Below are 22,242 nucleotides of genomic sequence, written 5' to 3' on the forward strand. Positions count from 1 at the left end.
TACATTTACATACACAAAGGAACACACCACCTTTTGGGAGAATGATTATTTTATTGCATAACACAATCAGTACAAATATATGAATAAAATCAGTGTCTAATCTACAGGAGGACAGTAGAACAAGACAGAAATACAATGACAAATACCTTGTAATGCTTTTCTTATAGACCTTATTGTAAATTTTCTGTCATCTCGAATAAAGAAACAAGTGACATAAAGCCATCATTGAAAAAGTAACCATCATATATATACATTATTTTATCCATAGTCTACTGGATGCAAACTAAAAAATAAAACGTTTATGTTGTACATGCTCCACTATAATACATTACATATATAATGTAAATGTATAATTTATTTAATAATAATTTACTTAATTTTACTTACCACTTTAATGACATCAATTTAAAAAAGAAGCACATTGAAATTTGCATCCACTACCCAGGGATTAAATGTTTTCATGCATCAGAAATACAGTCTCATACCTGAAATAAGCAGCTGAATATTTAACACACTCAATAAGCATCATTGCTTGTTGACCAAAAGGAGACAAAATGGTACTTTGCATTTTAGATGATTCATGTTTTTATTCACTCTGCATTTATTATGCTAATTAAGCAAAACTCACACACTGCTTTATCTTGTGTGACATATTACATTTATTATACATAGACTAGACTACTTAGCCATGTCTAATAAAAATGACCCTTTTTGCAAGGTAGTGCAGTGTCTGGGTTTATTTTTTTATTTCATTGCATGACCACCTTTACACACCAAGCACAAAGTATATATCAGATGTGCAAAGGCCTCACCTATACACACTGCTGTTGTTACCTTTAATTTTGTAGATGTCATCACATCACATCATATACCACTGTGAGGATTAGATAGTGGTATATGATACGTTTGTCAAGGACATTATGCAATGTCAAGCAACAGCAGCCCAACTGATTTAATTAACATTTTAATTATATTTTTGGCTAATGTTGACTCTTATCATAGCTGCTTAGCTGCTGGTTAAATAGCTGTGCTTGCTAAAGATTTTGACATGCAGTGAAGAAATCCCATCATTTGATAAAACTTGATTTGATAAAACGTCATTTGATTCTTGCACAAGATCCGTGTGTTCACACCAGCGTTCAGTTAAATACTGTATTTGGAAAAGCAAAATATTTAAAAATGCATTTAATTTCAATTACTTTGGTGCATTCCACTAATTTATAAATGTATTTCCGAATTAATTTATAATGCCGTACATTTGCAGATAATGCATTTTAGAATACTGTTTTGTTATGGGAAGCACTTTGTGTTGCATTTGATTGTTTGAAATGTGCTATCTGAATAAAGTTTGATTGATTGATTGATTGATTGATTTACTGATTATACAGTATTTCCATCATTTATAAGTGTATATGTCTGTGATGAATTGCTAGCTTAGCACATCTACTAAAACTCTCATGCTAAAATAACAATATCCCCCATACCAAGAAATGAAAAATAACAAGAATTTTACATCATTTTTGTTTTAGCTAATGATTATTACTTACAAACGAATGTTCATCTGCCATATAATCTAGTGAATTGTTTTCTTTTCCATTCATATCCCATCACAGCGAACACAAGCATTTAAAGAATATTGGAGAACATTCTAGTTAGATTGTTAGTGATGAAACTTTATGATGAGAATATTCCGCAAACTATGGATCTATGGATATAGATCAGGGCCAGAAGGTTTGTAAATCTGAAACAGAGACGTAACTGAAATTGAAACATTTTAAACTGAAACACACCTTGAAATTGAAAAAGTAGAATTTGAACGTAATGCTCAAAAAATGTATTGATTTCCACTTTCACATTTCTTTGTTTTGAATTTACAAAACTGTTGGCCATGATCTAGCTCCATATCCTTCAACCACATTGTTTCACCCCCCCCCCCCATCACTTGTCTACCTCCCCTATTCACAAATACACCTTGTTTTCCCTCTATCTCCATTTGATTTAACTGCTACATCCCCCCTTTCCTACATTCCCCCTCCCCTCTCTTCAGGCCCCTCTAAACATAGTTGGAATTGGGAGCTGAGGCACTGTTGCTGTAGTACTTTGCGGTACCTCCTGAGCTGCCGGACTGAACCCGACTGAAACAACAGAGAAGCCCGCCCCCCAGGAGCATCAGCACACCCCCGGCCCAGCCCACAAAGATGCAGGCACCCAGCTCCTGCTTCTGGACGGTTCCTATGGCGTAGAAGTTGCGGATGACGTTGTGGGCGGCCCAGCTGACAGGAATGATGAGCAGAAGGCCGGCCAGTATCATCCCGATGCCTGCCACCAGGGTGATCTTGGGCTTGGCATCCTCATTCTCCACGCAGGTAGTGAAGTCGGAGCCAGCAAAGAGGATGAGGATGGAGACGGAGCAGAGGAAGCAGCTGATGATGGTCATGGCACGTGCCGCCTGGAGGTCGGGCGCCAGCTCGAGGAGGGACTCGTATTTCTTGCACTGCTGCTGGCCTGTGCTCTGGACCACACATGCCATCCACAGCCCGTCATGGTTTGACTGCAGAGTGGAGTCATCAAACATCATATTACATTTTGCACTGGCTGCCAAAAAACTTTATAATGAGAAATGAAACACAGTCAATGGAGGAAAGTTATTTAAGATGCTTTGAAATGTAGAAGTAATGCTAATGTAGGGATGAGGAGAAAATCTCCATTGACACCACAGTAATGAGGTTTTTTATTATTATTTGTAGCAGTAGTACTAACAGTAGTATTATCAGTTGCAGGGTTTCCCACGGGAAAATTGCTAATAGTGGTGGTAAGTGCTGACCAGGGAACTGGGAGGAGGATGCTTCATCTATAAAAGACAAACTGTACACATATCTGTGATCACAAGTTAGCTAGCCAGGAATTGGGAACACACGTGCTACTAAAGTGCTGGTTGAGCAAAACGTTGATTCTACATCTGTTCGTAGGTGAACTATAAGCTTAGGTGCAATGTAGTTTCTAACAACCAGATGTTGAATTTAATCTTGGACCTTAAATAAGTTTTAATGATTTATTATGAAATACTCTCAGTCCCAGTGCACCACTGAGGATAAAAAGTTGTACAGGAATCCCTGAGATTCTGTTAAGAGTTCAGTTATTGTATTTTACTGTATGATAAAAGCACATTGCTGTAGTATGGACTTGAGGACAGAGGGTATTTTTACGCATAAAGTATGTAATGATCCTTGTTGATATACCTGGCCAATGACATGTAGAGCTGATCCCATTGGCCCATTTCATACTTGGAACTGCTAATAGATTGTCTTTGTTTATCATTCCTAATGGACTTGTGTTCATTCTCTCAGGGCAGATCAGCACAGTACCTGGGCAGTGACAATGTTTTGTCCCGTGAATGATGACACTTTCCACTTTGGAACAGCACAGCACACTATGGCAGCAACCAGTCCCATCACACCAAGGGCAACGCATACAATGTGTACCCCTGCAGATCCCATTCTGAAAGAGAGGAATGGAGGAATGGAGGTCAGTCCTGTATCTGGAAAACACAATACATTTACATATACACTGAGAGAGATGGGAGTCTAGCACAGTGAATTTACAAGCATAAAACTTCATGTTGTCATGTTTAAGCAAAGAAATAAAAATATGAGTTCTCATTATATATTTCCTAATGTGATTTTTTTTCATTTAGCTATATTTAGCTATTAACAATACATTTTGAGACTGAGCGGGATAATGGTGACTAGACTTGTGTCTGTAACTATATATACATTCACATTGGCACTGTGATTGAGAAAGGCAGTTAATATTTTTACAATGATACAGACACACAGGGGCAGTGCTCAAACAAAGGATGGATTCTAAAAAAAGGCAAATGCAGATTTCTAAGATACAAAGCAAATTTAAGAGGGCGAAATCTAGAGGTTTTGCAACTGCGTGTGAGAGTGAACGTTATGTGTAAGGCTGCGTTTGTGAACTGAAAACTTATACGTCAGTACAATTCTGTAGCTCACAGCTGCATTTAAAATGTCCCTGAAAAAAGTATTGCCCCAAGTCACAAGCAAGTCCTGACGTGCCTCTCCTATCTCCCCACACAAACAGCCTGGTGCAGCATCTCAACACATTTTATTAAAAGGAATTTATATTAGTGAACTCATTTCATTATTCTATTTCTACTTCTTATTCTTATGTAAAATCTCATGCACTAATCAATGACCACGTCCATGCTAAATACATTATTTTGCTTTTCAGTCCCATTTCTTCAGCTGAACTGATGAATTGATATGTGTTCCAATAAAATGGCTACCAAGCTTCACCAAAATGGGTCCCAGATTTCAGCAGATAACACATTTCCCGTCATTGTAGTTTGCTTTGAGATAAGATACATTGGTAAATAAATGAATGCAAAAAGTCATATTTATTCGGTTTCAAATGGCAGCTTTCAGAATAAACATTAACAACAGTATTGCCCTGTTCTTTCCATGGGTACAATGTGGTAAAATCAGCCCAAATCAAGGGTGAGGTTTAGAAAGTAATCTGTAAAGTACTCTGACCAAGGCAACATTTTTGGGCCACTCAATATTTTCAGCACTGGTGGTCAGCACTCTAAGCTTGTTTATTGTTTAATTTAGATATGAAAATCAAAATGGTTTTCTTTTTCAATTTTTCAAAAAAGCGGTAGAAATTGTAGCATGGCCAGTCAGTAATATAGTACACTGCAGAAAAAGTGTGTTAACAAATGTAATGAGATTTCAATTTTTTTTTTCTTCTCTCAAGTAGAAAATATCCGCTTGTTTTAAGTAACTTTTTGTGTGTCAAGTGAAATTGTCGCACCTTGTTGGCAAATCTTGAAATCAGTCAAACTGTCTCACCTGTTCGTTTTTGCCTTATTTAACAAAACGATTATATTAATTAAATTCTAAATATAAAAGTAAAATACTTAAGAATTACTTATTTTTGTTTTTTTCAGTGCATTATGTTATAAGAATGTTCAAGCTAAACATTATTATACTTTCAAATACCACATGAGAATTCCAGGTGAATTAAAGAGAATTCACTGAGTAAATGTAGAAAGTTGAAACTTGTTGAAGCTTGTGCACCATACATTAATACAGCCCATCACATTTAACAGAGCATTTCACTAGATATTTCATCTCTTCAGTATACTCACCTCTGGGACCTTCATTATACATGCCAGTAAGAATATACTACATGTAAAATTACACAACAAAGATGAAATACCTGAAAAGTTTAAAAAGAATGAATTGGTAGTTGAGAAGTAGAAATAGTGATGGACAAATAAATAATTAAATACCTTCAGAATTGTCTCCTGGATGCTAAGGTAAAGGCTTCTGTGAAGAGGTTAGTTTATTTTCTTGTTCTTTCTTTGATGGTCCTTTAGGGATATGTTTGTGACTGTTGCCACTCTCTGTTGTGTGTGACTACAGTCTGTGTGTGCGTTGGGGGTGGTGGTGGGGGGGGGGGGGGTGTTGGTGGAATGTGAGGTACAGGGTGGGGCACGGAGAAGGAAGGTGAGCAGGAGAAAATGTTATCGTATGGACCAGACTGGACTTGTCTATTGTGCCTGTCCAACCAATCATCACATGGCACCAGTTTCTGTGTGAGATTCCAGACTTAGTTAACCACTGCGGGAATACTTTCTTCTTCGGCACGGATAATTACCTATAAAATATATTGCAAAAAATGAGAAAAAATGCATTCACTAAAGCCTGGTATATGACAGAAGAACAGAACAGCATTCACTACATGAAAAAATAAAATTTGCCTGCTTCAGTTTAAACTAATTGCATAGCATAAATTGAAAGATTTAAAGAGGTTTAACTTTTGTCACCCTGGGGGGTGGGGGTGGGGTGAGTTGGTAGTGCAAGAAAGCCACACATTTTTGAGAAATTAAGAGGAACATACAGCAGGGATTGGTAAACAACACTGAGATTTTATACAAATGGTTTTATTGTAAACAAATACATTACAGGGGGGGAGAGAGAGAGAGAGAGAGAAAGAGGGAGAGATAAAACACATCATTCCTTGACTTGTACAGGCTTGATACAAGGGCTGGGGGATGAAAGACAGTAAGAAAGAGCAGAGTTCAGAAAATATATAAATGTGCAAACATGTGCATGCAGATGCAAGTCAGAGAAAAAGGACACATAAAAACATCACATAGGGAATAAATAAGAAAGGAGGAGCTAGTATTCCTTATTCCTTATGTTAGATAGACATTTTTTGTGTGTGCTGTCAGATTAAAATATTATTGTCAAATTAGTTTTTCAAGTTCAGCTTGACTTTTTAAACTTGAGTATCCAGAAAATGGTCACCTTGGCTGTGGGCCATTCACCAATTATTGTAGTATTCCCAAAGCTGTGTGAACCAAACTATACTCGGAGAAAGTAACACAATTAAAATGTACTAGATATGTAATAGATTCAGCATTACAATTTATTGTACAACCTTGGGTGGACCAGGATGCTACATTCCCTTGACATTCACTAGAGAATTATCACAACTTCAAATAGGAAATTTGCATCCCACTGAAAATCAGGAAAAAGTTTTAAAAAGATAAGTTAAAAAGTATATAATTTTATTCAAGCATATAGTGCAAAATAAAAATTCCCAAGGGCAAGATGCATATATAAAACTTTTGGCTGCAAATGTTTCAGTCAAAAGGCCTTCATCAATGCTGACAAAAATCCAATTCACTATAGACTTACTAGGTTAAACCTTATAGACTTAAATGTCCAATAAAGCCCTGTCCTTGGTCTCATTGTAGCAGAGAAAGTGTTGGCATTTTATGGGAGTGACCCAGACTGGGATACAACATTCTCAAAATTGACTCAAACATCCAAAATCCTTGAAAACCAAATTATGTGTTTAATCCATGCATGGAGCATATACTACAACATATAAACATTATCAAATAAGCCTTATCAAAACTTGTCACTTGTACATGTTATATTGGTCATGTTCTTGGGACTGTCCTATTATTTTAAGTTTTGGACTTATCTGAACACATCCCTGAGTGTGCTTATTGAAATGTATTTTGAGCCTAATCCTTGTCTGTCCCTGCTGAAAGACGATTCGGCATTAACACTAAGTCTCACTCAAAGCAAACTGATATATGCCGGATTCACTTGAGCCAAAGGGATAATATGATCACATGATTCATACCCATCAGAAATGTGCTAATCTTAAATGAACCACACCTAGCACTGCAAATATAGATACGAACAGGGAGGTACTGAAAATGCTATAATATAATAACAGACTTTTCTTACATGATGCTGAAAGGGCTTTCTTGATAAAATAGGAGCAAAACAAAAGGAACTATGAGACAGACAATGCACACAAGCAAACATAAAAAGACAAGAATAGTGTCTAATATCAATAAGGTAGTGAAATTACATGGTATGCATCAACTACATCAATAATTTTCATCCAGTAGGTTTTCCAGAAAAGTGTTAAGGCCTAATGAGGTCACATCTGAACTAACAGTTATCAGCTTGATGGGTGGCCATTTGTACAGCGCTCATGGTGGATCCTAGAAACCTTGGACGTTTTGGGTCTGTAGCCAAGGTATACCAGTGATTTTTTAAAATCATTTTTGATCATTTATTTTGGATAATGTATATTTCCCACTTTCTGGTCTGAGGGATCTCTGTAGCAGAATTGGTTAGATTTATGCAATATGTTGACTCCGTAAATTGACATTTAACTCCTTTTTTAAAATAAAGTTTGGCATCTCCAATCCCACCGGAATTTGGAATGTCCAATTTGTGATTAATTATGTATAAGTGTGCTCATTTACACCTCCCGCTGCCGACTTGGGAAAGTGAAGACAACTTGTGGTCCTCCTTCAAAACACACAGTGCCATCCCGCTGCTTCTTTTCACACTGCAGCCACTAGCCGTGCACAAACAGAGGAGGAGACTCAATCATATGTGTGCAAAGAGAGCAAGCTATAGGCGCAAGGATGGCCGAGAGGGGTCACTCGAGCAATGAACACTGCTATCTCCGGCAACTGAAACCCTCCGATATATCCCTTGGATGACGTAAAGCTAATTGTACGCCGCTTCTGCAGAGCTGCTGGCCACAGTTGGCACTGGCACAGGCCGGATGCCGTAGTGCTCACTCCTGTGCTGCAAGCTGGGTGAGCTGTGAACTGAGTGAGCTACCACACAATTTTACTGAATGAGCCCACACATTTTTTATTAACCTCTGAACATAGGTCAATCACTGTTTATGGGTGAGGGGGGCACACTTGAACCTCCATATTCTGTAAAGAGCTCAGTAGAAACACACTGTTGGCCAGTTTTGAATTGCAGTACCATCTCAGAATTTGGCCTTGACAAGACGTATGAGCACGTCAGTCATGCAAATGAAGCAGACCTTCTAATGGAGAAAGCTAAATATGAAACTATGCCCACTTCACAAATAATTTTCTCAACAGAATACAACTCCCTAGCTGGCCAAATAACAAAATGTTGTCCATAAACATTGGCATTTGCTACAAAATGGCCCCTGTCTTGAGAATGTTCCTTCAGTCCCATTCTTTTAGGAAACCCCAACCCCACACCATTAGAAACAGAGCTAATAATAGTGTGCATTACACACCTACATACACCCACTACCTGGTGGCCATTGAGTACACTGCTTCATTACATACAAAGTACATTTTTCCACCACACACATTCAAGTAATAAATATGATATAATCTCCATTATTAACTGCAACACAACTCGGTTCTGCCTGTACGCTTAAAGTCTGAGGCATAAAGGTCACCCTTTCTGCCAGGGGTTGCAATTTAGTGAACAAATTATTCATAAGGGAAGTATTTTAGATTTATATGTTAGTTTGTACAAAAAGTGCCTTCATTAATTCCAGAGAAAGGTGTTTGGATCATTTAAGCTTTTTTCGATTTGGAAAAATATCACTATGACAACAACTACATGACTACACTTAACATTAATTACACAACTGTTAAAGCAGCCAATAAAACTGCTTGACTTGGTGGGACAAGAATTTAAACTTAATTTCTGTAATAATGCATTTTTTTTTTTGTTGATAAAATAAGGCCCAGTAGGCTATAAAATTCCATCATGGTATGATCTCAAATATGGGGGTCTTAGTTATTTGAAATTTTCCACCTGAAACAACACATTTAACTGTAAACGAATAAAGCAGCACAGTAAAAGCCAACATTAGATTGGAATTTAGGTGGTTTAATAATTGTATGTCTTTCCAATTATTATGCACCTAGATTTTCAGTTAGATTTTCGAATTTCCATTAGCCTAATAGGTGTTTGTGTTGTACACCCCCAACAAGCACAATTTCCCCCACATAGATATTTCATTGAACAATAAACATAAGGAATACAAAAGCAGGTTGTTATTCAGTTTTTTAAAAAATAATTATATTTTATTGGTCACTCAGCTTCTTAATAATGATAGGCTCATGATTTTTATTTGAATTTCCAATACATGTCATTCCGAAGATATCGGTGCTACCCCTAATGGTGCTAACAGGCTATTGCAATCTACTTCCGAAGGTAAACTTTGCTCTGCGTCCTTATTAAACCAAAACTGCGTCATAATTAGACATGGTCATTCTTTGCAGAGTAAAAATGATTTAAAAGATGTAACAACAAGCATGTATTCTTTCTGGAATAACACTTTTCCATGTACGTAATAATAAAATAAAAAATAAACAAAATGAAAACATTAATAACCAAGAGCAACGACGACTATTATTATTATTATTATTATTATTGCAGGTACAATTATCTCTTCTTGTTTGTGTCTTTGATTTAGATATTTCAATTCACCGAAAAGGGGTATTATCGCGTTTACTTTTCGGACTCCGTCGATGTCATCATTGCAATCGGAGGCGGGAATATTAATTTAAGACAGACAGAGAAGTTATCCAATGAGAATCCGAAATGTGCGTTCAAACGCAAGCAGGAGCCCAATCAGTTGTGAGAAAGAGCAAGGAACACTCTTATACTCTTCGTTCGCCCTTAGTTTTGTGGACGAAAGAATTTCGTGTAATTTAAGAAATTGTTGGGCGAATCATTGAAATTCAGTACCACGCGTGAACTCATTCCCTTTAATTCTGGATTCGCTTGTTTTAGGAAGCAAGCTGGTTAGCTCATTAGTCTATAGCATTAGCTACGGCAGATTCCTAGCATGCCACAAGCTACAGTAGCTAACTCTAGCTAGCTACGTTTTCTGTGGGGGTCGTGTTTTCTCAACCACAAAGGAGCAGCTAGCTGACGTTTGGCAGACTAACCAGCCAATACTAGTTGGTTAGCGCTAGCTACCGAGCGCAGTACTGTAAAAAAAACAGCACAAATAGCTAACTGCATAGGTGTGCATTAGCTAAAATGGCGGAGCCAGACAAATTGAACATTGACTCCATAATACAGCGACTGCTTGAAGGTAAGAGAATGGGTCGGAAGCTTTTATACGGTCTATGGTCGGAACCCTCACACTAGCAGTTAGCCATTACCTACCTAGCTAGCTAAATAATAGTAATTCTAACTACAGACCAGTGTTTAGAATTGTTATACTGTTTAGCTAGCAAGGAATCGCTGCTAGCAGCTTATGTTTTACGGCACCAGTTGGCTTCACAAGCGACTGTTAGCTAGCTAACTTGCAGGAGAAATTAAAAGCTAATGTTGGTCATCTTGAATACACGATGGTCATGCAGAAAGTTGGTTAACTGGCTGTTAGAAACAAGGGATAATAGCGCTAATGTGATTTAAACTTTGAAAAACTAGTTATACTTGGATACCTAGCTAGCTAACTTGCCCCCTTCATCGCAAGCAGAAGAAACAATTAAACTCTTAACGGAGCCCTGCAACACATAACCTACGTAGCACTCCGTAGGGAGCTAGCGCCAAGTATTGTCCGCGATTCAGGTTAACGTCTGTGGTCGGACACGCTGACAATGACATTGAGTTCTTGACGCTTCCTGTTAGCCGAACTAAAGGTAGCTTTACTGATGGTGCTGGCCGGCAAAGGACGGAAATGAATTACTTGGGACTTGTTGGTTTAGGTATCATATAGATATCGCTAGCTAGCTCATCTCAGGGAGTATGGGGATGAAGAGGTCCTTGCTAGCAAGCTAGCAATCGTTTTATGGCAACTCGTTGAGTAAAAACTCGTTGAGCTTGTGTTACGTTACCCACCGAATAACGCCTTGCTCATGTATTTCGCATTAGCGTCGAGGCCCTTGCTCTAAAAACGTTCCACAATATTGCGTTTGGCTAGATAACGTACGTCTTACATCAGTCGCTTTATTAAATTAGCGCGTGTGTAGCTGTGTGTGTGGGGTGTTGGGTGTCGATGTCGATCTTGCAAGATGGAGTGGATATTCTCAAATTTCAGTTGAGAAATTTTACCACTGCATTCCATAGGTCATTGCCGTCTTTGCCTGGTAATCTACGATGGTGGTGAAATGCTTGATGGAATTATATTACCATGACACATTGAAAGACTATTTTTCCTAGCTTTATTGAAAAAGTTGGAGTAACACTTTATACATGAACTCAGTAGTAACACGGTCATAAACATGACATAATAGCTGTCGCAAGATGGCATAACAGATGATGTCAGCTTATGTCAAATGTTATGGCAGATGTTACTGTAGATGTAGATGTTACTGTAATAGGCCTTTTTGACAGCCTATTTTCCAGCCACAAAAGGCTATGCTTTGTTTTCCTTAAAATTTGGGTTATTTTCAACATTTATCTTGTCTGTGGTTTTTGCCATCATGCCTACTTTCACGTCCTGTTTTGCGTTGTGGCCAATTTTCTTATGATAATAATACATTTTTTAAATTAAATAGCAATTGTGGGGGAAAAATCATAATTTCACACAAGACCAACGTGTCCTAATCCAACAAGGCGCAGATTTGACACAGGAGCACCCCAAAACATCTATTACCACACTCCTGTAGAGATCCCTCATTGTCAAAATCAGGTAAGCCTGTTCAGCCAAAGTAGTCTTATTTTATAACTGTAATTATCTCTTAGTCATCAAGGACTGATTAATAAAGGACAGGAGCATTATGGGGATCATGGAGACATCTGAAAATGTTGCCTCCATAATAGGCAGCTATTTTTAATGATAATTTATTTCTGAATAACTATTTTGTATCTGGAGTTCTAGCTTCAGTTTTAGTCTTTACAGATAGGCAAGGAATATGTATATTAAAAATAAAGGGATTCTGAGGAACAGGCCTGAAGGCCTGGTCTGCTTCCTGTGGAATGACTTAGAAGGGTCCTCATACTTAGCTTTCATCATATAATATTAAATATCATAGTAGTTATAAGCCCAGTCGTAAACAGAGTCCTTTGGTCTCTCGAACTTTGATGTTGTATTACCGGAGAACGGTGAGTCCTTATAAAGGGTGAAATGGGACAAGACTTCTGACATCACCCAACACATGATACGTTGCTGAGAGATGGAAACGCAACCTTGCTCAAATTTGAATGGTGAGAGGAAGAGGTGAGTCATCCACGTGCTGAACTGTATTCTAGGTAATTCCCTCAGTCTAATTTTGCAGTGATGTGGAGGTACCAAGAGGGCAGATGGAGGCCGCAAAAAAGTCCATGCACAAGCACTTGCAAAAATGCTGTTTTGACAGTGGGACAGGCCTAAGTCCACATGGACTTGATGTGAATGTGCTTTTGAGTCCATGAGTCTAGAGAATAAGGTTTTGCCATAGTTAGCACCAAGGGTGTCAAGACTCCAATCTTCCAGTATCTGCTGGTTTTTTTTTACGAGTTTCACTTGGATGATTCATTTAAGTCACTGATTGGCCAAAGAGTCCAAACACTTTGTTTCCAACAAAAGCGATATAGGGGCGATATAGCTCAGGAGGTAAGACCGATTGTCTGGTAGTCGGAGGGTTGCCGGTTCAAACCCCGCCCTGGGCATGTCGAAGTGTCCTTGAGCAAGACACCTAACCCCTAACCTCTAACTGCTCTGGCGAATGAGAGGCATCAATTGTAAAGCGCTTTGGATAAAAGCGCTATATAAATGCAGTCCATTTACCATTTACCAAAAGCTATCAAACATTGGAGCCCTCCAGGACTTGAGCTTGACACATCTATTATATTTGTTTTTAGCAAAATTCATGGTCGTTTTCCAAATCTACTCACATTTTTCTGTGAAAAGATTTTTTGGTAACAGCTAGCTAGCTTTTTTCTTCAGTGTATTTATTGCCAGGCTGAAGGTCCTTGCTGCACTGGTTTACTCGTCAGAGCTTTCGTGCATCGTGCACAGTGTTCTAACAGTCACCTAAGCTGATATGGTACCTGTTTCCCTTTTCTGGAATAGCAGTATTGTCTAGACTGACTTCCAGTTCCCCTCTTTGACAGTACTGCCATTAAAATGTCAAGCTCAGCTTTCTCCTGTTCCTGTGGGAGGCCAAAGAACCAAGTAATCAGTATAGAGTTGAAACTTAACTTCATTATTGAATAAGGTGAGAACAGGGGTTGCAGATTGTTCCAACACTGTTGGCAATTCATGAATATTTGGTAAATATTGAACAATGATGGACTGAAGTCTCATACCTGTCTCACTCTTCTTCCTTGTATAAAATTGTTTCTTTTTTGTTACCAGTATTTACCTTGCTTGTTTCATTGTAAATTGAGTTTATGCTGCCATTTTTACCTCCTCACCACATTGAAGAAGCTAGTCTGATTTTTACTCAAGACTGGTGAGGAAGAGCAGTATTTTGACATAATACTGGAAATGATACATGCAATACTGCAAAATCCCTTCCCCAGGTTACTGCTCACACAGAATTCTGTGGTTGTTATTTGGGTCAAATTGTCAGTAAAACACTGGCTGCAGTAGTACCTTGAAGCTTAGGGCTAATGTATTTTAGCATCTATGCTTATGTTGTCCAGTGAACACACTTACTGTATTTAGGGCTTTTCATGAATTGTGACTGGGATGTCAGCCGTGTGTTTTTTATGTTTTAAGATATATTCAGATTTTGTATTCTGTTCGTCATGTATGCTATGCTTAATTGAAGGCACATGAGCACATTTCTGCACAAATTGCCTACTGCTTTAGATGCTTTCTTTACCACAACTTCCCCTGTGGTGGAGCCTAAAGCCTTCTATCTATCTATCTTCTATCCCTTTAAGCTCAATGGAGCTTATTTGTTCCCTGGCTAACTTTAGCATAAGTCCTGTCTAGAGTTAAGTCCACCTAATCAGCCTATTTGAACCACTTTTACTTTGGGACAAAGCAGTGTTTCCTGTGGAATTGATCTCTTGGTGTGGTGGTGGGTGTCCGAAGGAGGGGGGGGGGGGGTGTAGCAAAGGCGAAAGTTTAAGACTCTGAAAACATAACCTCTTGAGACTTCTTAAAGGTTTTTTTTTAAATATCTAAATCTATCTTTTAGCTCTGATGAGCTCTTGGTACAAGGAATAGCAGTTTGCAAGAGCTAAAAACGTAGTTTTAGATGTACTTTAAAACCATAAAAGGTTTGTTAACCCTTGTATTGTTTGTAAATATTGAAGCAAAATAGGCCTGTATTTTGAGTTATGGTGGGGTGAGAACAATTAAAAGAGCACATTGTCCTTCTAGAAGTTCTATCTTCAAGAATAGAGGACTATATAACCAAAATTGATACTCAAGAAAAGTTACATATTGCACTTTACATTCTTCTGCTAAATTAACTTAATTACCATGACAAAATAGTACTTAGTTAGAATGTAGGATATAATATGTATAATAGAACGTAATATCTTTTTATTTAACAATATAATTTGAGGTGGGTCCACATTCAAAGCCCTCTCTCTCTGTCTGAGTTTACATGCTTTGTCCATGCAAAAAACAAAAAGTAAAAAGTGAGAAAAATGGCTTTAAAGATTCTGTTCTGTTACATTCTAATTCTACTGAGAAGCATGATACAAAAATTTCCTCTGACTTAGATGCTTGATTAATGTATTTTTTTATTAGCTAGTGTTATCTGCATTCATTTCTGGACACTGCAGCAGCTTGTGAGACTGCTCCTGTTGTTATAATCATAATCGTCATTAGAATGCAGCCTTCTTTGTCAGCTGTAGCAACTGTAGCCTAACTCTCAGTTTTGCTAGCTCACTACATTCACAAAACCTTAAAAATAAACACTTTCCCTTTCGTTTTCATGGAAAAAAATCACAATGTTGTAGTATGGAAATGGAAGTAGTTGGATCACTCAAACATTTAAAATGCCCTAAAAAAGGGCAATTTAATTTGTGCTGTTTTGGCAATTTGCCAACAATTTGCGGCCGCGACATCCGACGGGTTTCTCCAGGTCACCATTTTAATCAGATGTATTGTACCATTATAACAGCAGCACTAGATTTAAAAAAGGGTAGGCACGTACGTAGCTCAACTGGAACAGGCTCCACTTCGGCTCAAACAAACACTGTTTATTTTCAGATAACGTTACATATTTATCACATTTATTTTTTTACTTGTCCGATCAGACAACTGCATGAGGCATTCCACTTGCCCGAACGGAGTTAGGGTCCGCCAGTTGTCATCACCGAATGATAGTTAACGCCAGTGCTTGAGATGGGCAGGAGCTGTCAGGACTTGTATATGAGTACCAACTCTTCTTTTGATTACCAACATTAATTTATTTTAAACAGTATGTATTTTGAGGAGTAGGTACCGGCACTTATTTTGGTCCAGTTCAAACACTGGTTAACACTATGGTATTTTTGTAATATTTGAAGTGTCGCTACCTACTTTTTTGTTTTCGGTCGCTGAAGAACAAAAAGTGACGCTTCCACAGACAGTGAGACCTTCACGTGCGCCACACCACAGCAAAACCTTACCAGCGGAAATGTTAGACAAAGGCCAGTGGTACAGTTAAAGTGCTCTGTCTGGGTGTCGATAGGACGGAGTGTAGCACAGTGGGAAGGAACTGGGCTTGTAACCGAAAGGTCGTAGGTTCGATTCCCGGGTAGGACACTGCCGTTGTACCCTTGAGCAAGGTACTTAACCGAAATTGCTTCAGTATATATCCAGCTGTATAAATGGATACAATGTAAAATGCTATGTAAGTCGCTCTAGATAAGAGCGTCTGCTAAATGCCTGTAATGTAATGTAATGATAGTCTTGCACCAAGTGTTGGACTCCTTGATGTTTCAAGGGGTTGTATCCGTTTCATTATGTGTGACTAGTGCTTTGAGACAAGTCACAGGGTCCTACCTTGTATTGTTCTGTCTGTGAGAAAGTACTGCTGTATACACTTTTGTTCAAAAGTTTGGAATAACTGAAGTTTTTATGTTTTTGAAAGAAACTGATATTTTTATTCACCAAGCTAGCATTAAATTGATTTTAAAATAATACAGCCAAGACATTCATAATGTTACAAATTACTATTACTGTTTAAAATAACTTTTTAATTTAGTCTTTACATATTATTGCAAACCCCCAGTTTCATTACTCCAGTGTACTGACTGCACACTGTTACCTCATCCTTAAGTATTCATGCTAATGTGCTAATTTGGTTCTAGAGAAAACACTCCCATTTTATTAAGCTCAACTGAAAACAATTGTGCTGTTTAATTAAGCTAAAATATCTTTCAGTTGCTACAGTATCTAGTACATTAGCACGCATCTACTACACATTAACTTTAACAATCTTACAAAAAATTTGAAGAATTTTTTCATTCTTATGAAAGTGTCATTACCACTATTAATCATAAGGTTAAAAATGTGAATTTGTATTAGAAAGTGCATAGCTAACTTTGGTTGTATACATCATCAGATCGTAACAACAGTATGTAGGACCTTCTGGACCCCCCCCCCCCCCCCCCCCCCACTAATATTTTATACATCCCTGTCCAGTGAAAGGTTCCCGGCCAGGCAAGAACGTGCAGCTGGCAGAGAATGAGATCCGTGGCCTTTGCTTGAAATCGCGGGAGATATTCCTCAGCCAGCCAATCCTGCTAGAGCTTGAGGCCCCTCTCAAGATCTGCGGTAAGTCCAATTGATTGGGTTGCAGGTCACTGTCCATGGGGTAGTTTTATTATAAAACCATAGCCAGCTGGGTTATTAGGCTGCATGTGTCAATATCAGCATGTACTCATAGTGTAAATGCTATTGCGATTCCATCGCAGGTGACGTCCATGGTCAGTACTACGACCTCTTGCGGCTCTTTGAGTATGGCGGCTTCCCTCCCGAGAGCAACTATCTGTTCCTCGGGGACTACGTGGACAGAGGCAAGCAGTCCCTGGAGACCATATGCCTTCTGCTGGCTTACAAAGTCAAGTACCCAGAGAACTTCTTCCTCCTCAGGGGCAACCACGAGTGTGCCTCCATCAACCGCATCTACGGCTTCTACGACGAGTGTAAGTGAAGAGGATGTGGGGTGGTGTTGCATGCACTGCGTTGAATGAGTCATGGTATTATACAACGTGCTCTCTAGACATACTGTGTACTCTTTACCTTCGGTGGGCATACATTTGTATTCATCCATATTGCCGAATATATCCACTTTTTCTGAGTATTTTTTACAGACGACAAAGTTTCTTTGTGTAAACCCCCGCTCTGTGTTGATGCCTGTAGGTAAGAGGCGGTATAACATCAAGCTGTGGAAGACCTTCACAGACTGTTTTAACTGCTTGCCAGTGGCTGCTATTGTCGATGAGAAAATCTTCTGTTGCCATGGAGGTATGTTTTATCTGTCTTTTTGCATTCAGTCAGTTTTTTCCCCCAATCACTGAAGAATTGATCTGTTGTCTGCACTCATTTTCATAGGTTCACAATATCCAATTTGTGTGTTTTGACAGTTTGACTTGATGCATTCATACACAAATGAGCTGAAACTGGGTACATCTACACTTTTTAGCAATAGGCAGCAGCAGGCAAATGAAGAACAAATAAGTTTGGGCTCTCTTTCCTCTGGCACTTAAGTGGAGGTCTTTGGTAGCTGCACTCCATCATACCAGTGCAACAAAAAATTGTGTCCAAGTCAAATTTAAGACTTAAACCCTATTCGCACGGGACTAGTATTACCTGGGGACCTCGTGTGATTTTGAAATTACCCCCCCACGTCTGTGTTTCTTGCAGCACATTCGTGGGATAAGCGAAGTCTGTATTTTACTCGAATTTACTCATAGACGCCGCATTGACTGCTTCGGCCCGTTGCTGCGATACGTCGCCGTCATATTGGACCAGGCAAGACTGGCCTGAAAACAAATAGAAGTAAACGGGGGAGGTGCCGTTTTTCTGGATAAAAAGCACTGTAACGTTTACATTTCTCAACCGATTTCAATGAGTCGTTTTTATATTCAAGCGTTTATGATCTACGTGGAGTACAAAAAAAGTTTTATCTCCAGTTACTTAGAATCTCGATAGATAGGCTATAATCGCTGCTAGACGCTCGAGAGGAGTGTGTAGGTAGGTAACAAGCAAAGCTAGCCTTACAATCAAGGTTATTTGATGCTTACAATCCTACTCAAGTTAGCTAGCAATTCATTTATTACTTTCTAGCCAGCTTGCCAGGTTAAAATTAACTCTGGCAATTCCTTATGACAATTAATTATTTTCCACCACGTAAGTAATTCAGTTCATGTAAACCTAACGTTGATACACACTCCTTTCTTGAATGTCTAGCAGCGATTATAGCCTAACTATCGATAAGTACTGGAGATAAAACTTTTTTTTTTTGTAGATCATAAACCCTTGAATATAAAAACGACTCATTGAAATCGGTTGAGAAATGTAAATGTTACAGTGCTTTTTATCCAGAAAAACCGCAGCTCCCCTGTTTACTTGTAGGCTATTTGTTTTCAGGCCAGTCTTGCCTGGTCCAATATGGCGGCGACGTTGACGTACGATCCAGAGGCCAATGCGGCGTCTATGTATATATGTCTATGAATTTACTGACATTATCCCCCCGGATATGATTGAAAATGTCAAGGCTTTGCTCTGCGTAACAGTAAAATACGACCCCAAATCACCGAGATGCCGATTCGCACGGGACTAATATTATCACATGACCTCTGTGTTTGGCGAAATATGGTAGGTAATTTGCGGTGGAATTTTTACTTTACAAATTACGGACATGGCAGATTCGCACGGGATTAAGACCTGTAATGCCCTATCGTGCAAATGGGGCATTACAGGAAGCGTTATGGAGACCTAGGCAGTAGAATTTTGTCTCACATAATTCAAGATACAGTTAATGGAATTCTGTAAATTTGAAGTTGTATTCAGTCCAGCATAATGTATTTAATATACTTGACAGACAACATTTTCTGTATTGTACTTTATCCAGAACATAGTATATGAACCAAAAAATGCCGTTTTTATTTTGTTTGTGTGTGTGTAAGAAGTTAACGAGCACGCACACTGTGTTTTCCACAGGCCTCTCCCCAGACCTGCAGTCCATGGAGCAGGTCCGCAGGGTGATGCGACCCACGGACGTGCCGGACCAGGGCCTGCTGTGTGACCTGCTCTGGGCCGACCCAGACAAAGACGTGCTGGGCTGGGGCGAGAATGACCGCGGCGTCTCCTTCACCTTCGGAGCTGACGTGGTGGCCAAATTCTTGCACAAACACGACATGGACCTCATTTGCAGAGCACATCAGGTTAGAGACTACTGGGGCTTTTGGAGTGGACAAGGGTAGATGAAATTTCCAGTTTTCTGGCGTCCTTAAACACAGATTCTGTGGTATTTTTTCCACAGTAACCTTGGCTGTCTTGGTTAAATACAACATTTTATAATCTACCTTAGCACGTAGCTCCTGTGTATTAGAGTTGATATTTGCTCTAGATCCCAAGAAATCAGTGTCAGAATTACATGAACCACCCCTGTGTCCCCCAGGTGGTAGAAGACGGGTATGAGTTCTTCGCTAAGAGACAGCTGGTAACCCTGTTTTCAGCCCCTAACTACTGCGGCGAGTTTGACAATGCTGGCGCCATGATGAGTGTAGACGAGACCCTCATGTGCTCCTTCCAGGTGAGTGCCGGTGTGTATGCCAACTGGGGGCTGCTTTTGGCTCGTTTTGGCTTACCGTTTTGAAGCTAATTGGTGTTCCATTAAAATTGATTTCATCATTACATTTGGTTCACGCTCAAAGTAAAAGAATGCCATTTTGAATGATGTAATGATGTGTCACAGCTGACAAATGGTCCACCCTAATATGAACTCATGGGCTGCTAGCTTTACTATGTCCTATAAAACATTGTAAAATAATTATAGTTTTATTCCTTAATTTTGTAGTGTTGCATTTCCAGACCTGTTGAAAATGCATTTCCTTAGCTAGGTACCTTCATCAGCTACTGTGATATGAATTTGAGAGTATGTTGGATCCCTCACTTGTTTCCTGTGGGGTTATTTTTTTAATGTGAGAAAGCATAGCTTAAGTGCTGTCTGAAAATTCTAGCTCAGCCTTACATGGTTTGCATTTAATTGGTTTCCATATTTTCTTATGAAGTCTTATTTTCTTTCTTTCTGGGTAAGATGTTCTGTAAAGACATAAAATCCCATTTTGAGTAATGCACATGTTGCTGCTTTACATACATTTGTTCTGGGCATCACATGCATTCTTAAAGACATGGTGTAGGCTGGACGAACGCACATACTTTCTGGGGCAAAAGGGAGGAGCCTCTGGCTCCCAGCGGCGGCTTCCCTATTGGTTAATCGAACTGTCTGTCTCAGTGTGCCGGTTCTCCCCCCCACCCCCCACCCCCCCGACACTTCCTCTGTTCCATGTGTGCTGCAATCTAAGTCCTGACTGAAACACACCAGCAAAACCGACAAAGCTATCGAGCGTTTCAGACCACGCCTGGCCAAAACATACTGTCTATGGGCCAAAATCATCACCACATTTGGAGCGCCGCCCCTCTGATTGGTTATGCCTAGAACGTCAAGGCATCGGCCAGGATCTGTTGAACGAAGTGAAAAAAGACTGGCTCGCGAGGCTAGACATGGTGTTACTGGTTTTTTTTTTTTTTAAATAGTAATTTGTAGTTCTGGTTTGCATTTTTATCCTTTATTTGGTTAAACAACAAAATAATTTTCCAAGGGTGAACAATTCAGTTTGTGTTTCTACATATGCTCTTGTTTAGTTGATGTTTGGTTTCTAAGATGGTAATGGCATCATTTGCTGGCTTGTTTGCTGTAAAAATGCTTTGTAATGGTCTCTTTCAAACAGATTCTCAAGCCTGCTGACAAGAAGCTATACTCCTATGGGGGAGGAGGGGGCATGGGATCCGGACGTCCAGTCACTCCTCCTCGAAATTCTGCCAAGGGTGGAAAAGCAAAGAAATAACACCTGCTGCACACCTTCTTTTTTATTTTCTACCTCCCCCCCTCCTCTCTCCTCTTATCTCCTAATAGTATCAAATCAAAACAGTGCCCAGGGTTTAGTCTTCTTTTTTTCCATTAGAAATTCTAGATGCTCTACACTGTATAACAGTTCAAGAGTGTCTGAGAGAGAAATGTTTGTACCATTCTTTTCCCCCCTTCACTCATCTCTTCTCCCCAGTCTCCAAGGGGGAGGTAGCACGGTTTCTCGCCAATTTCAGGGTGGGTGCTGAGCAGACGAATACTGTACTGAGCAAATCTAAATGGACAGGGAATGGGCAGGAAGGAGCAGGTTTTTTATTGTTTATAGAAAATCCTGAACTGTTCATTTGAAGTCTGCGTCTTTGGAACATCTGCTAGGAGAGCGTGAGTAGGGGGTCAAACAGTTTGGAAAAAGCCACACACCGACACATTTGTTCTATTTTATTGCCAAACGGTTGGGTTGGTACAAACTGCTGAAAGAGTTGACGACGTACTGAACTGGTTGTTTGACGCACAGAGATGTGCATAGAATTCATACAAAGAGTCAGAGATTGAAATACAAACCGAGTTTAGGTTTGGTGGTAAATAATTGTCTGATTTATTTGAGGTATTTTATGTTTTTAATCTTTAGAAGTAAAATAAATCAATAAAGAGTAAGATTTATTAAAATTAACTTGCTTAGTGTTTATTTTTCCCGTAACACATACAATACTGTATCTTTCTGCTTTTGTTCCAGGTCTTGCTCCTGTGCTTTTATTTAAAATATTCAAATACACATGTGATTATTGGACAGTTTTGGGCCTGATTATGGCTTCAGGAGTAGGAAAAGTTGACTTCCTGTTCCATTTTTCTCTGGGTCAGTTTTGGTCTGTGGTCTGGATACAATCAATATTTGTTCTTAATTTAGA

At 39.1% G+C, this 22,242-nt stretch overlaps 2 protein-coding genes across 3 annotated transcripts; one reads left to right on the top strand and one right to left on the bottom strand.

Moving 5' to 3' along the window:
• Positions 1-31: 31 nt before the first annotated feature.
• On the bottom strand, positions 32-5,469 carry LOC135249241 (claudin-4-like). 2 transcript variants are annotated; one of them, XM_064324671.1, is made up of 3 exons: positions 5,318-5,469; positions 3,366-3,498; positions 32-2,551 (listed from the first exon to the last, which is right to left on the bottom strand). In XM_064324671.1, the coding sequence occupies exons 2-3, from the start codon at positions 3,495-3,497 to the stop codon at positions 2,054-2,056; spliced, it is 630 nt and encodes a 209-aa protein (XP_064180741.1). In that variant the 5' UTR covers position 3,498; positions 5,318-5,469; the 3' UTR covers positions 32-2,053. The 2 variants fall into 2 exon arrangements, with proteins under 2 accessions (XP_064180741.1, XP_064180742.1); XM_064324672.1 differs by having other exon boundaries at positions 3,366-3,538; positions 5,318-5,463.
• A 4,490-nt stretch (positions 5,470-9,959) lies between these two features.
• Positions 9,960-22,007, top strand: ppp1cab (protein phosphatase 1, catalytic subunit, alpha isozyme b). Its single transcript, XM_064324643.1, has 7 exons — positions 9,960-10,455; positions 16,885-17,016; positions 17,157-17,387; positions 17,605-17,709; positions 19,408-19,631; positions 19,868-20,002; positions 21,201-22,007. Exons 1-7 carry the CDS (start codon positions 10,401-10,403, stop codon positions 21,315-21,317), a joined length of 999 nt encoding a protein of 332 aa, XP_064180713.1. The 5' UTR covers positions 9,960-10,400; the 3' UTR covers positions 21,318-22,007.
• The last annotated feature ends 235 nt before the right edge of the window (positions 22,008-22,242 follow it).

The sequence above is a fragment of the Anguilla rostrata genome, chromosome 2, assembly GCF_018555375.3.
Source record: "Anguilla rostrata isolate EN2019 chromosome 2, ASM1855537v3, whole genome shotgun sequence".
Lineage (NCBI taxonomy): Eukaryota > Metazoa > Chordata > Actinopteri > Anguilliformes > Anguillidae > Anguilla > Anguilla rostrata.